The 16,317-nt window shown below is 36.5% G+C and overlaps 1 protein-coding gene across 1 annotated transcript in view; it reads right to left on the bottom strand.

Annotated features, from left to right (window-relative positions):
- The window catches only part of LOC121384202 (sodium/potassium/calcium exchanger 3-like), a 78,515-nt gene extending 62,621 nt beyond the window's left edge, over positions 1 to 15,894 (bottom strand). Inside the window, exon 1 of the mRNA XM_041514477.1 lies at positions 15,595 to 15,894. Within this exon, the coding sequence (XP_041370411.1) occupies positions 15,595 to 15,796 (202 nt within the window). The 5' untranslated portion in view covers positions 15,797 to 15,894. The remainder of the gene's footprint in view (positions 1 to 15,594) is intronic.
- Positions 15,895 to 16,317: the final 423 nt, after the last annotated feature.

Raw genomic sequence — 16,317 nt, forward strand, 5'->3', positions numbered from 1 at the left:
ACAATGCGTGGTTTTCAAAATTTTCTCAGGTGATAGTGCTTACTGTAACAAATAAGTAAATAACATTTTTCAAAAATTTTAATTTATTTCTTATGGTTGTGAAAATTCTTACTGAAACCATTTCAATTGCATTAACATCTCGCAGGATTTCATCTTGTGCGAATTAAATGGGTCTGATACAAAACATCCAAACGCGTTGAAATTTACTGACCAAACTTTTTTTTTAAAGTATTCTCCTTTAGTATGATCCATTCTGATCAGCAACTTGATTGGAATTCGAAACTAGAGTAATAACAGAGTCGGTTACAACTGAGAAATACCACGTAACTGTATACTAATCTGTTACAGTGCTATATATAGGGACAGCTTTTTTTTTTTTAGAGAGGCATCAAGCGAGTGCTTTACTCATGGGCTATGTCCCAGCTCTCGTCAATGGGCATATTCACAAAAGATTTGTTTATGCTTTTCTGTTTAGCAGTGTGTTCTTACTCTAGGGGCGAGACGTAGCCCAGTGGTAAAGCACTCGCCTGATGTGAGGTCTGTCTAGGATCAATCCCCGTCAGCTATTTCTCGTTCCAGCCAGTGCACCGTGACTGGTATACCAAAGGCTGTGGTATGTGCTATTCTGTCTGTGGGATGTTGCATATAAAAGATCCCTTGATACTAATGGGAAAATGTAGCAGGTTTCCTTTTCTAAGACTAAATGTCAAAATTACCCAATGTTTGACATCCAACAGCCAATGATTAATAAATCAATGTGCTCTAGTGGTGTCATTAAACAAAAAACCACCTTTATCTCACTCTAGACCCTGGTGCTGGAATTTATATTTTTTTAAATCTTTTCCTTTCATTTATATACTACAAATACTAAATCAATGTGATCATGATATTAATGAGAAAAATGTGAGCAGATGTGGGCTTTATATCTAACAGGTTATTCAAACAAAATAAAAAATCAAATATTAATTAATATATTTGTAAAACACAATTCAGGGTATGTAACAGTCCAATTATGGAATCAATAGCCCAACTAGCTGTGGGCCATGTGTGACAGTTGTATAAGTGTCTTTCACCATATATAAGTCAACATGAAGATTAACCATGTGTGAATCTGAACATAAAGAATTAGTTTTTAGTGTTTAGATTATTCACAATGCTTACTATACTATACAACTTTACAAGTATGCATGCATTCACAATGCTTACTATACACCATACATGTATGCATACATTCACAATGCTTACTATACCATATATATATGCATGTATGCATACATGTACCACTTTGCGAGTGGCTTTTTTCATTATCACTTAGAAATCACCATTGATTTGATACACAAACATGTTGCATTGTCAAAGGCGAGTTGATATCACTGAAAACATTTGTAACTCAGATTTAACTGAGGTGTTCAGAAACTAAGGTTCTTATGGTACAAAGTAATATTTCAAGGGAGGTCACTCGCATTAATTTCATGTCACATTTTAGTCATTTGCATTAATTTAGGGACACGTTAATTTCATGATGTATGGCAGGGGCGTAGCGTGATCTGGACCTGGAGGGGGTGGGGTGGGGGGGGGGTGGAGTTGAATATGAACCAAGTGGACCTTTTTCTATTTTGTTTTGCACCACCAGAAACTCCACATGTATAAACCTGTATGTTTTAGTTCTGAAAGCGGGCCATTTGCTTCAACAGGAGGGGGAGGGGGGGGGGGGGAGGGGGGGGAGCATACGCCCCTGTATGGTATAATGAGGTAGTACATGGAATGTGATTTAGCAATATAAAGTGTTTACTTAAGTTAAGATGCAATGAGTTGTGGGATGTTCGGGTTGTACTGTTTATACCAGTGTTCTGAACTGGTTTGTCCAATTAAGGCCGTGGAACGTGCCATCCAGTTTACATGCATCATCTTATATATTGCCTATATGTAAACCAATCCAAACCTGATGCTCTGCAAACCGGAATTCCATCAAAACAGTACAGTACATAACCTAACTAAACAGAATACTCCTAAACACAGAGTTTTGACTTTGTGCCATGGGTGTGGGTGTCAGGTTTAGAGTGGCTTCTCTGTATGTATATACAAGATAACTTGCTGCTAATTATTATAGTTAAACATTTAACAGCCATTATGGTTGAAGAAAATCTTTTTCTCTTACTCTTAAGACCAGGACCTGTGCTAAAAGGTTTAGAGTCTAGATTCAAGACCCTAATGAAGGAAATGTGCATTATTTAACGATGCAGAGACCCTAATGAAGTCTGAGACACTGTATATGTGTGATATCATTAAAGATTTCAGTCCGGAAGAGTTTTATAACTAGGTGCTGCACCTAGTAACTTAAAAAGTTATAAGCTGTAGCTTATTATAATTATGTGCAGGGGTGTCACCAAGTATTACTTTCCTTTAGGGGTGGAACATAGCCCAGTGGTAAAGTGATCACCTGATGCACTATATCGGTCTGGAATCGATTCCCGTCGGTGGGCCTATATGTTGGGCTATTTCTCATTCCAGCCATGACTGGTATATCAATGGTCGTGGTATGTGCTATCCTGTCTTTGGGATGGTGCATACACAGGTACCCCCAAACAGAAACCCCTAACAGGGCTTCTAGATTCTGGTAGCCCCACTCCCATGGCTAGTGATATTCAGTGTTAGGCTAGTAAATAATTACTATAACTAGCCCGACGGCTAGTGGAAAAAATCCCTTTTCAAATGCTGCATTTACATATTTTGTAAATATGAATATCTTGCCCCCTCTTTTTACCCCAATTTAAGGATCTTTAAGCTCAGTCTCCCTCTTTAGGTAACATATCTGATTATTACTATTAGTAAAATTGTATCTATTTAAAGTAGGGCTAGTACATTTTTAATCATGGCTAGTACATTTTTAAAATCACTGATCCCATGGCTAGTGGATTTTTATAAAATTCTAGAAGCCCTGCCTAATACAAATACTATAGTTATATATATAATGTAAGTACAACATATCCATGTCATTGTTTGGGGATACCTGTGTGTGCATATAAAAGATCCCTTGTTATTAATGAAACCAAATATCTGACATCGAATAGCTGATGATTAATAAATCAATGTGCTCTAGCTCTAGTGGTGTTGTTAAACAAAACAAACTTTTACTTTCCTTTAATTATATATCTTGAGCTCATTCTTGAGTTATTAAAATAAAATAATAGCTGCAGCACTGCATCCATGACTATATGAAGAAGAAGGAAATGTTTTATTTAACAACGCACTTAACACATTTTATTTACGGTTATATGGTGTTGGACATATTGCATATAAAAGATCCCTTGTTACTAATGAAACCAAATATCTGACATCGAATAGCTGATGATTAATAAATCAATGTGCTCTAGCTCTAGTGGTGTTGTTAAACAAAACAAACTTTTACTTTCCTTTAATTATATATCTTGAGCTCATTCTTGAGTTATTAAAATAAAATAATAGCTGCAGCACTGCATCCATGACTATATGAAGAAGAAGGAAATGTTTTATTTAACAACGCACTTCACACATTTTATTTACGGTTATATGGTGTTGGACATATGGTTAAGGACCACACTGATATTTGTAAAACATGGGCCTAATTCATAAAAGCCCTCTTAAGCAACACTGCATTGTCCTTGCATCGCACTATGAGATGGCAAAGTTGTGGGAGTTTAATGAATTGAGACTCTAGGTCACAAAACACAAAAATCATAAAATATTGTAGGTGAGTCATTCGAGTCATAAAAGGAAGGAAATGTGAAAATGGAGCCACTTTATAGCACTGGTCATAAATATGTAATAACTTTGATGATATGAAGAAAAATCAATACAGGGCTACAGAACATGCACATGCCGCATAGTAATAAATGATATACATAAGCAGCTTATAAAGTGGAAATATTTAACATGGCATAAAGATCCCTTGATGCTAATTAAAAAGAGTAGGTAACTAGCTCATGGAATGGTTCGTGGCAGCTGGTTTCTTCTCATATTATCAGTGAGGTCTTTAACTCTCTGATCCTATATAACCGTAAATGATATGCCGAGACTGTGTTGTAAAATTAAACATTTCTTCCTTTTCTTTTACTCAAAATTCCATGACTCTCCAGGCCTGGAAAATGGCAGTAGCAAATTCTATGACTCTCCAGGATTTTCATGACCTGTACAAAATCCTGTGACACTGCAGAGACAGCCACCCATGTGAGGTTCACCCTGTGTGTGTGTGTGTATATATATATATATATATATATATATATATATATATATATATATATATATATATATTTATATATATATTGGGTGGCGCCCCACCCCCTAAAAAAAACCCTGATAACCCTACTGAACATTTATTTTAAAAGTATGGGGATTGTAATTTTGATATTTCACACCTTTCAGTGAAAAGTTTAGACGCATCTTACCTTTTGGTGTCACTTTTGTTTTTACTTACAATTTTGAATCTGTTGCTATTTGACCTATATGGGCCTACAATTGTCACTGAATGTGGCAAATATCCATATAGTAATGAGAGTGAAATACAGTTCCCAAATGTTTTAGCCAATTCCATATTCAATATGGTCATTGTTTTTTGGGGGCCACCCGATATATATTGGGGGCAGAATCTAGTAACTGCCTGATCTGATAGGGTCCAAGGATCGAACTATCTCAGTGAACCAGGCCATTCTATGAATGTTTTCCCATTCCAACCAGTGACCCACAACTGGTACAATATATATCAAATACTGTGGTATGTCAGACCTTGTCTTTTAAGGTGCGCGGGTGCGACCACGCTCATACAGCGCACGTAATTTCAATCTGGCGAGTGTGAAAAATAACGCACGTTACAGTGCACATAAAAATAATTCTATATATTGATTGCCACTATTTACCATATGTAGCTGATAGAAAAACCCGTTTAATAATACCAGAAAAAAAATGTGACGAGAATGGCAGCATCCATGCAAGCTTTTAATATACAACTGGTACTTATCTTTGCTATACAAATCGGAAAAACACTGGTTTAATAGACATCTCCGAAGATGTTTCAATCCAATCAGAACTCCTTTGCCTATTTAATTTATTATTAATTAGAAACAGTCCACTATTGTAAGGTAATAGATCACAACGTCATATAGTATTGAAAAAAAATGGAGATGAATTAAATAGTGGCTTCTGTAGCATACACAGATGAATTCGTTATAGAAATCAGCGAAATCCGTAAAATTGTCTCAATTAGTTCATAACTGTTAGCCTACAAAGCTTACGTGAGGTCCCGGAAATTGCAAGAGTGTAACTTTCTACTTTCCTTAAAAAAGAAATGAAATTTAGACAAAGACAATTCAAAAGTAGACGGAATAATAAAAAGAAGGAAAAGAAATGATAATAAGTATGTAAGAATAGGCTTAGGTCTCATTTGCCAAAACAAAGGTATCTTTTCTTTTTTTTACATCTATTATTTTTCTCTTTTTATTCTCTTTAAAAAAAAAAGTCAAATAAAACTGCATTTAAATATCTGTATTTCAGCCAGAGGTTAATGGATGTACATTTGTTATTTATATATATATATATATATATATATGTGTTCAAACTATAGTAACAGTAATCATACCAACTATTTAATTGTTGTTTGTTTCAATACGTATGTTAGAAAGTCACAGACTATGTGACCGTTACATGATTTGATGCGCCAGTATTCTGTGGCATTTGACCAATCAGAGCAATCGGGGTCAGATTATTTTTACTCTTGGAACTCTAGCTGCACGCACACAGCTGGTCTATTTAACAAGCTGTTATGCATTTATGAGTGATGGTGTCTAAAATTATGGGTTTTTTTTAGATTACCTTTATTATGGCATCCCTCGTTTGGAATAAAATCCTTTGTAATGACAGATTTTGTCAGGAGTTTGTATATATATTTTTTATCAACAACATTGGGACCATTCTAGATCAATAACATAACGCTGACTTGACATAGGAAAGAAGGAAATGTTTTATTTAACGACGCACTCAACACATTATGATTATATGGCGTCAGATATGGTTAAGGACTACACAGATACTGAGAGAGGAAACCCGCTGTCGCCACTTCATGTGCCACTCTTTTCAATTAGTAGCAAGGGATCTTTTATATGCACCATCCCATAGACTGGATAGCACATACCACGGCCTTTGATGTACCAGTCATGGTGCACTGGCTGGAGCGAGAAATAGTGCAATGGGCACACTGACGGGGATCAATCCCAAACTGACCACGCATCAAGCGAGCGCTGTACCACTGGGCTACACCTCACCCCGACTTGACATAGATGCCAGAGCCATTCCTAACTGACAGTGCTAGGTAAAATGACATGTTACAAAATGTTGAGGGAGGAGAACTGACTGCGTAATTGTTGAATTAAAAATGCCATGTGCATGTCAGTGCCCCAACCAACACTATCACTTGAACTAATTGAAGGCCTACGTTTAACGAGTTATTTAAAAAATTAAAATAATAATATAACATATCTAATTCAGTCGGTAGTGCATACCTAAGATACTTGGGTCGTAGTTCTAATTGAACCGCCTCAGAACCAGTGGGTTTTTCCCATTCCAACTATCCTAATCATGTTCGTTATATATAATAATGAACTTCAAGGCAAGTTTATTCCTACACATGTTTAGCTGCACATTCATCAAACCATCTAACACTGAAACGGTATCTATAATTAGGTGCATCAAAATATCTGAGTACACATTGTAATTAAAAAATCAATTTGTCTGCATCATTTATGTCATGATTATATATACTACTCAAAAGAATTTAAGGGTCAAAAATTTATAACCAAATAAGTTTTAGTGTGTATTAGATTGATGATGTAAACTACACCAAAAATTTAATTTATTGTTCCATATTTACAAAAAAACACAAATAAACGTCACTGTATACAAGAAAGTCACATGACATGCTGTCAAAGTTGAAGGTTGTCAAACATGGATTTTACACATTAGAACATTCGTTTAATAGTGTGTGAATCCACCCCTGGTGCGAATACACTCGACACATCATTGCCTCATGCTGTTGATCAGACGTCTGAAGAACTCTTGGGGAATGGCCTGCCACTCTGCCATAAGAAGTTGACCCAGATCATGAAGGTTGGCCGGAGGGGCATGGTTATCCCGAACTCTCCTGCCTAATTCGTCCCAGGCATGCTCTATTGGGGCCAAGTCAGGCGAATATGCTGGCCAATCCATCCTGGCGATACCTTGTTGTCTGAGAAAGTCCGTTACCACCTTGGCGCAGTGGGGTCTGGCATTGTCATCCTGCAGAACTGCCCCGCCGCCAATCTGCTGAAGGCCTGGGAGAACCAACGGCCGGATAATCTCATTCAGATAGCGGATTCCATTCAGATTGCCATCCACCACATAGAGGGGGGTCCTGTGGTGGATAGAAATGTCGCCCCACACCATGACGCTGCCACCACCGAACCGGTGACGTTGTCTAACGTTAACGTCAGTGAAGCGCTCCCCAGGACGTCTGTAGACACGAACCCGACCGTCGTTGAACTGGAGACTAAACCTGGACTCATCAGTGAACATCACTCGACCCCACTGAACACGTTGCCACCGCAGATGAAGCGTGCACCAGTGACGTCTGGCCGTTCTGTGACGTGGTAGGAGTGGTGGTCGAACAGCCTGGCGACGGCAGCATAGATTATTGGCTCTCAGACGATTGCGTATGGTTTGATCAGACACTCGAGTTCCAGTCGCAGTCCGCAGATTGTCACGTAATCGGCGTGCAGTGGTTGTGCATTGACGTAGAGCCACATTGGTGATGTTGCGGTCCTCTCTATTTGTAGTGCTTCGGGGTCTTCCCGAACGTGGACGATTTCGAACAGAATTCGTTGCTTGGTACCGTTGCCACAGTCGGCCAACGACACTCTGACTGACACCAAGTCTCAGAGCAACATTTCTTTGCGAATTGCCATCCTGAAGCCAAGCAATAGCCCTTCCTCGATCTTCGATAGTCAGTTGACGTCGTACCATTGTCGAATTTGGAGTGTGCACCGTACACGAACGCAAGCTCCAATTATATGGAAATTCAGCATTGGGAACATGGAATACACATGCAAAGCATGCAAATGAAGCGCTTTGTGAAAAAGCAAGTTATGGGCACTTAGCAGACCTTTCGCTTTCGCCCTAATTTACGTGCAAATGTAAACATGTTTTCGCCATTAGAACTAGTCGACAGTGTCAAATGACAGTGGATTTTAATTCATTTATGGGTTGCTTAGACCCACTTTCGTCAAAATGGAACAATACCATGCGTGACATTATGGTCTAGCTAATATAACTGACATTCAGAAAATAATATCGAAAATATCGTCTGACCCTTAAATTCTTTTGAATAACTCCATTCCAGAAAGGGAAAAGAAGTCATTATACTAATGAACCAAACAACATAAAATTAGAAGAAAACATTATTGGTTAATTTTTGCAACATAGGTCTCTACATTTACAATGTACATTACCAATTACTTGATAAATTAATAATGCTTGTTTTTCACTCGTCTTAGCATTTTGATGAGTGTGATTTTTCACTCGGCTAAGCATTTTGAAGTGTGCGATTTTTCACTCGCCATGGTTTTTCAAAAGCCAAGGACTGGTATGTACTGTCTTGCCTGTGGGAAACTGAAGGGTTCAAATTTAATGGTGACCATGTGAAAAATGGCCACAATGCCCTAATCATATGCTCCAGTGTCCAGAAAGGTAAACAGAATCTTATGGTCAAACTGGCCTTATTTTGCATATTAATCACTGGCCATCATAAGAAACACGACAAAAGTTGTTTTATTACAAAAACATGAACTGTTCAGACTTATTTATTTTTAATGTGTGCTGTTGTGTTATAAATATTAATACACTTGTTGAAGGTTGCCTTGTTGCCCTGCCTTTTGGCTGTATTATAATGCCCTAAAACAAATCTCCGTTGGTCGAGGCAAAATGGCCTTGTCCTCTTATTTGAGACATGAAGGTGGATATATGGAAAGATCCTTTCGTACTAATGGAAAAACACCCAGTGGGTTTCCTATGCTGACTAGGTTTCAAAATTACCAAATGTTTGATCATCCAATAGCCTATGTTTATTAATCAATGTGTACTAAAGCCTTTAGCAACTCAAAATCAAAATTTCAAAATAACTTAATTTGCTATTTAACAACAGATTTGAATTGTACTTGGTGAGTATATCATTTTATTTTTTTGAATTTTGGAAATCGGACATGAAGTTATGATTGTAGGAGAATTTCTGTTTGTCTTTAGTAAAGGTGTCGTTAAACAAAACCAACAAGTTTGTGAGATATAAAAAATTTCAGATAACCTATTTCGTTTTGCATAACCCATCATGGCAATGTAAATAATGTCATAATTTAATGTGTGAATGAAAAACTGGTTATAATGCAAAACTAGACTCAAAAAGTGTATGCAATACACTAAGAACATTATCAATTTTAGAAGCCTGATATTTGCTTATATATACATTAAAATATATATATTGTATTGTTTATATAACATATTACATTATATATTGTTATTGATTTGTAGAGAAATCCTCAGGGGAGAATAGTTGTGTACTAATTGAGTTACCTCCTCATTATTATTATTATGGCTACTCAATACTAATGTTTTAGAAATGTTTTAAATGATTTCACCTGTTAACAACTGATTGATCACTAAACTATGAACATTCTTCAGCATAGAAAGCCAAATTGATTAGCGGTATAGATTAACACTGTGGGCTTTTTTATACAGACATTCCACTGACATTTGATATACACCAGTTGTCTTGAGTTGTCAAACACTGGTGGAATATCTGATAGTTATGTCCATTGATGAGGATCGATCCTATGCCATCATACCTCAAGCTAGATTTGAAAGACAGCTGAATTTAATTAGCTTAACATAAGGTATAACAAGTTACAGGTGTAACTTGCATCGACAGACCAGCTACAAATTGTTTAATAGTTCAGCTGTACTCCACTACTACTAGGTATTATTCCTATATAGATGGAGAAATGGTTTGTTTTCTTGGGTGTGTTTTTTCATATTTTGTGACAGTCATAAATTGTAAATATTTAAATATTTAAAATCATATACATATAGTGTAAGTGAAGCAAGGGATTTATCCAGGCATTCTGCGCATCCAAACATAGGCTCCTATAGTTTCCATAAATGAAAGTTGCACTGAAAATTCAGAATTTTTGTGTCAAAAATTCCCAATACACATGTATGTATGTATATTTAATTAAGTCTGTTCTAATAAATTAATTCAACAGTGGTGTAACAGTATACTGCTTCATTCAGTGGCTTGTAAAAATATTCCAAGTATAATTTACCCATGTGATGATTTTCCTAATCCCATCAGAAAATCCCTAGAAGCTTTTTTATACTAAATTTATGATTGTCATACATCAATAAATTCACAAGATGAGAAAAAACCAACTGAAGCATTAATTTCCAAAATGCGATATATCCATGTATGCCTTTTTGACAGGAAAAAAGTGATTTTCCTGCAATCTGACATAGTGTATATCACACAAAGGATAATTTTAATATTCTATTAAATGGGCATGTAGTTTATGTTTTGATGGAAACTCATATTGTCATACTGTATAGTTGTCAATTAGGAGATAACCATATGGTGTTTTTAGATCTGTCTATTTGATCCCACAAATTTAATGTCACTTTTGACCGAAGGCATTAAGCCTGAGGTAAAAAATTAAACATTTGCGGGCATCAAATAGACAACAACACCCACAAATCTAAAAACTCCATATGGTTATGTCCACTGTAAACTGAATCGTTTTTCTACAGAACTAACTGTATATTTGGCATTTCTTGTTAAAAAACCTGGCCACAATCTAACTGTTGAGGTGTTTGAGTGCTTGCATCACAGGATCAAACCACCTCAGTGGATCCATTCATCTGATGGGGTTTTTCTCGTTCCAATCAATGTACCACAACTGGACAAAGGCTGTGGTATGCTGTCTGTGGGAAAGTGCATATAAAAGATCCCTTTCTGCATTAGGAAAAATGTAACTGGTTTCCTCTGATGACTATGTGTTAGAATTGCCAAATATTTAACATCCAATAGCCGATGATTAATTAATCAATGTGCTCCAGTGGTGTTGTTAAACAAAATAAACTTTAACTGATAGAACAAGGCCTCAGACCAACCGTGCATCAAGCAAGCACTAAGTGACTTTACCACTGGACTACATCCCACCCCAGCGTGTTACAATTTAAACCGTATTGTGCGATCACATATTCACGTCAAACCATAAGGACGAATGTGTATAATATTGTCCATTACTGAAAATGGCACATACCGGTATTCTAGGGCTGCCAACTGAGCCAAAGGTGTATGCATGCATGCAGCACTTTAAATTAGCCATCACACATACACTTAAAGGATACCATGTGTTTGACACAACACTTAAACAGCATTTATTAAAACAGTATGTGTTGGCAAGTTGTTCCACACTGACATTTCCTTCCCATTCATATTACACAATAACACTGTACATGTATACTCCAAAACAAAATTAATATATCTAGCTGTTGAGAAACTTGTACATATAATCTAAAAAATATTCTCCATCACCACTCTCTCTCTACCTCCATATCTTACAGGTACATGTAATGTGGTATGTCCTATTTTTAACGTTAATCTTAATATCTTCTTTTTTCTCGGTTTTTGTTGTTGTATTTATGGCTCACCCCACCTGCATCAGTCCAAAGATTTCAGCAACAGGTTTCTGTTGCCTTACATATACCAGTATAGTGATTTCCCTAGAAATTTGGCAAGGCATGGTAGACCAAACACTTTTGGGCCATTTTCACCATTTTCGGGGCACTTGTTTTTCATTAAAAATACACAAAAATTAATTGAAATAAACATTAATGTAATTTATATGTTTGCTTTAATAAATGAATGGCAAGATATATAAAAGGCATACTCCATTCATTACTAATACCTTTTTGGGTGTTTTATAAAGTCAGTTTTAGAATTAATTATTGAAAAAGGCTTGTTTAAGGAGGTGAATGTACATGTAGATTCAGAAAAATAGCAGAATAGTGTGTTGGATGCAAAAGAAAAGTTGGGGTGGGATTATTTATTTCCATTTTATACCTCCACTATTTTCACATACTGCAATGATATGATATGTATTGTATTGTACATATACAGTGAATCCCCTCTAAAGCGGACACCATCAAGACCAAGTAAAAAGTCTGGTTTTGAAAAGTATCCAGTTTCGAGAGGTTAATAAATATTATAGTACTCTATTGATTTTTTAAAAATGGACCTTGAAAAATGTCTGGTTTTGAGGAAAATCTGATTACAGAGGGTCCTATTTTGAGAGGTTTCACTGTATATTAAATACCCAAATATATAGAGAATACATGAAAACTGGGAATTGTATATAAATCCACAAATAACCACATTCAATACAATGCAAGTTTCATATAACTTGTCTTAAAAAATTGCACCTAATTACAAATGTCGGGCCTATTGTATTTCGTTCTTATTACAAAATAACATTTCTGTAATACGATATGAATCAATATTGATTTTAAGTAATTCTAAACAAGACCAAAATGAAGTTAGTTCATATGACACTTCTAAACATGAATTCAGTGCAATTAAATGGTTAAAGGGACTCTAGCTATACTAGAGTTTGCTGCCATTGTGAAATGTGTACGACATGCAGAGCCTTTTTCATGACAAATTTGTTTACATACCATACATATTAAAATTACACAATGCATTTTCTTGCTTAGAATATCAGTATCTGTATAAACGAGGTGTTTGTTGTCACCCTAATGTTTGTACAGTGAAACCTCTCAAAACCTGACCCTCTGTAAACCAGAATTCCCTTAAAACTGGACATTTTTCACAGTCCCTTTTTAAATATCTGTACAGAGGATAACATCTATAAACCAGATATCTCTTAAAATTTGACTTTTTACTTGATCCCGAGGGTGTCCGGTGTAGAGGTGTTTCACTGTAGTAACTGAAACTGGATTTTATCTTCCAATAATTCCTGTGCATACGAATTTTTTTTTTTTACGAATTAGGCACCAAATGAGTGCTTTTTAAGTCGGAATGATAAAAATAAATGTCATTGCTCAAATAAAATAATATTTTATTATGTGCATTAAACATACAAGTGGATACTGGTATGAGACACAGTAAAGGCTGTTAATAATTCTGTTAAATTATGTTACGCCAACTGTCTTAAGCTACAAACGTTTTTTGTCAGTTGTGCTTTTGATGTCCAGTGTGTGAAAAAAGCGTGCCTTTTGAAATAGCAGAGCTGGATGCTGTAAAATATAGTAGGATGCAAGAAAATAAAGGGGGCAGCAGAACGTGAAAGGGGTGCGACAAAACACGGAAGCAGGTCAGCAAAAAAAATTGGAAGTGATTACTTGCTTCCCTAACTTAGATAATGTGGAATCATTTATGATACATGTATTACCACACTGATACCATAAATATTCATATGCTACAGGGAACTAAAACATTACTGTTATTGAACTAGTATGTCTGGTGAGTGATGGGGAGCAGGAGTGATTAAGGTCTGAATTTTTTTTCTACAGTTCATATGATGAATTTGATCTCAATATGCTATGGTTTGGGTTTGCTTCCATATTGTGTATGTAAAGAAAACAGATACTGAATAACTATTAAAGGCAATTTTAATGATTTGAAGGTTTTGGCTGGTCTGGTGAAGATGACAATAGGTACATATAGTCTTAATTAAAGTACTTCTTAAAGTGATCCATTATCATTTTAACCAAACGTTTTTGTATTTATAATCAACAGTTTATTGATTGGTGCAAACTGATTATTAGGACCAATTATATTTGGTTGATCATGAAATTCCAACTGATTCCTAACAATATTATATCCCCATCCCACCAATTGGTTTTTTCATTTCCTTTTCAAAAGTTTAATTACTGGTTGTAACAATTGTAAACATGACAGCATTGTAAACGTTACAGAATTGTGTAGTGATTTCTGAAACTTGTATAGTGAATCGCACTGCGATACAGAACAAAATGTTCCCTTTTGTTGTCTGTCCTATATGGGATGAAATGTCACTGAAATATATTTTTCACTGTTTAATGTAATAATATAAATTATTACACACCATATTGCTCATGTCATAACAATCACTCAATATCTAACTAGTATAATATTGGCATGACGTGAGTGTGACGTAGATCACTTGCTGACCCAATTCGTAGAAAAATAACATGTAGTAGGTCTCGACATCTGCTTACTTCTGCATTGCGGATTGTTTGCAGTTGGTTTGTAATAAATAAAATACTAAACTAGCTTGCCTGTTTTAAAGACTCTATATGTCACAATCTGTAATCAGTGGCCACCTGTCTTAAGCAGTCACTTTTATCTACTCCCTTGTGTGACTGCTTAGGACAGGTTTGACTGTATATCATTTGAAGTCAAAACAGTGTATATTACAAAATTGTTAAGCAATAATATATTGTTCTATAGGCTGGTGGACTAGTAGAAATTCTGGCAGGCTAGTAAAATTTTGTTGGTTCTGGTCCGGTGGCCTAGAAAAATATTTTCCATTTCTGCACCCCTGCCTGAAAGTTGAAACCATGTATTCCAGGCAAGGGGAGGCGTGGACGTGTATAACATTAATGTTTTGGTGGCATTGATAAACATATAATTATTGGGCCGCCATCTATATCTGTTCCTGCTTCATTGAACCTAACTCGAGCGTATTATGTTTATATATGTCAGAATACAGCTACAGGCCCACACGAACAATATCTGAAATAGGTGGACCACAATTTCTTGAGGGGGTGGGTGGAGGGGAGGGGCACAGTACATAGAGTAGGATGTACAAAACTTACATTTCCATCCTCAAGTGGTGGGAGACACTGTTTCCAGTTTTGGTTGGGATTGTTGTGAGGTTTTTTCTTGTAGCATCTGTGCTAATTGTGTCTAAACTTTGTTTTGTTTAATGACACCACTTGAGCACGTTGATTAATTAATCACCAGCTATTGGATATCAAACATCTGGTAATTCTGACACTTAGTCTCTCAACCGGGAGGGGGGAGGGGGGAGGTTGAATATGAACCTGGTAGACCCTTTTGTCTACATTTTCCCTGGACACCTATATGATTAGACTAATACTCAGGAACTGGGGGGGTGGGGGCGGCTTTGTCCCACCCACCCCACTTTAGAAGAAAATAAACAAAATATTTAAAAATAAAAATCTGGCTTATGCCCTCCCCCAAAAGACTGTCCCCTCCGTTGTTTGTTGTTTTCCTGTCCCTCCCCCATATGTTCTTAATCTTATATTTTAAAAAAACCTTAACAGGGGAAGTCGTCCAGACCCTCCGCCCCCAACCTACGCCCCCCCCCCCCCAGCCTACGCCCCTGGTATTTTAAATATACTACTTAGCAACCCTTTAGTTGTCGAAAATTGACAATCTGTTACATATGTGTACTCTAGTCGTATTATCAAATCCGACAAGAAAACGATAAAATAGTTTAAACCATCATAAAAAATACTCACAGTGCGTTTTCCAGGAATTCTCGGACCGTTCCAGTAACGTACGGCGATCGTCGGGTACATCGGAAACAGGTAGAGACGTCTTACTACTACTAGAAGTCGACTTGACAGTTCCGTTCCAAAACAAACGTGTAAGCGTGGGAACAGTAACCACGAGCGTGAATATGACAGCTCGTGAGCTAACGGCGAGTCGCATCACCCTCATAATGACTGTACACAGACCTAACTCGACGAAACCATGATCTACGCTACAAAACACACCCGATAAACCACATATTACTACGATCAGCACCTGCCCGTCCTGCCGTGTCGTGCGATACACTGATATCAATACGGAAGTGTTAATTCTCTACACATTGGAATGGACGATCAGTTTATATCTCGAGGCAAACAGCTTGAATGTTTTCAAAGTATGGTCAAAAATGGTAGACAGAACATATTTGCTATCTACGCATCTATATTAGTTTTAGTTGTATGTGGTATTAGATTAGGCACTGTATTGAGATATATTTTGTATTCATGGTTTTATTTTATACCTCTGAAGCTTCCACCCCTATAAATATGAATAGACCGTTCCAGTTAAAGAAATGACAGGCGTCGCTGTGAGATAATGGTATAGGAATCGTGAATGAAAATATATGTTTGTTCCTCGAGCATTAAAAAATCACGACGCTGTGACATGTTATAAAATTATGTATCGTTCATGCATATAAAATAAAGTGAAGT

Source organism: Gigantopelta aegis, chromosome 10 (assembly GCF_016097555.1).
Source record: "Gigantopelta aegis isolate Gae_Host chromosome 10, Gae_host_genome, whole genome shotgun sequence".
Lineage (NCBI taxonomy): Eukaryota > Metazoa > Mollusca > Gastropoda > Neomphalida > Peltospiridae > Gigantopelta > Gigantopelta aegis.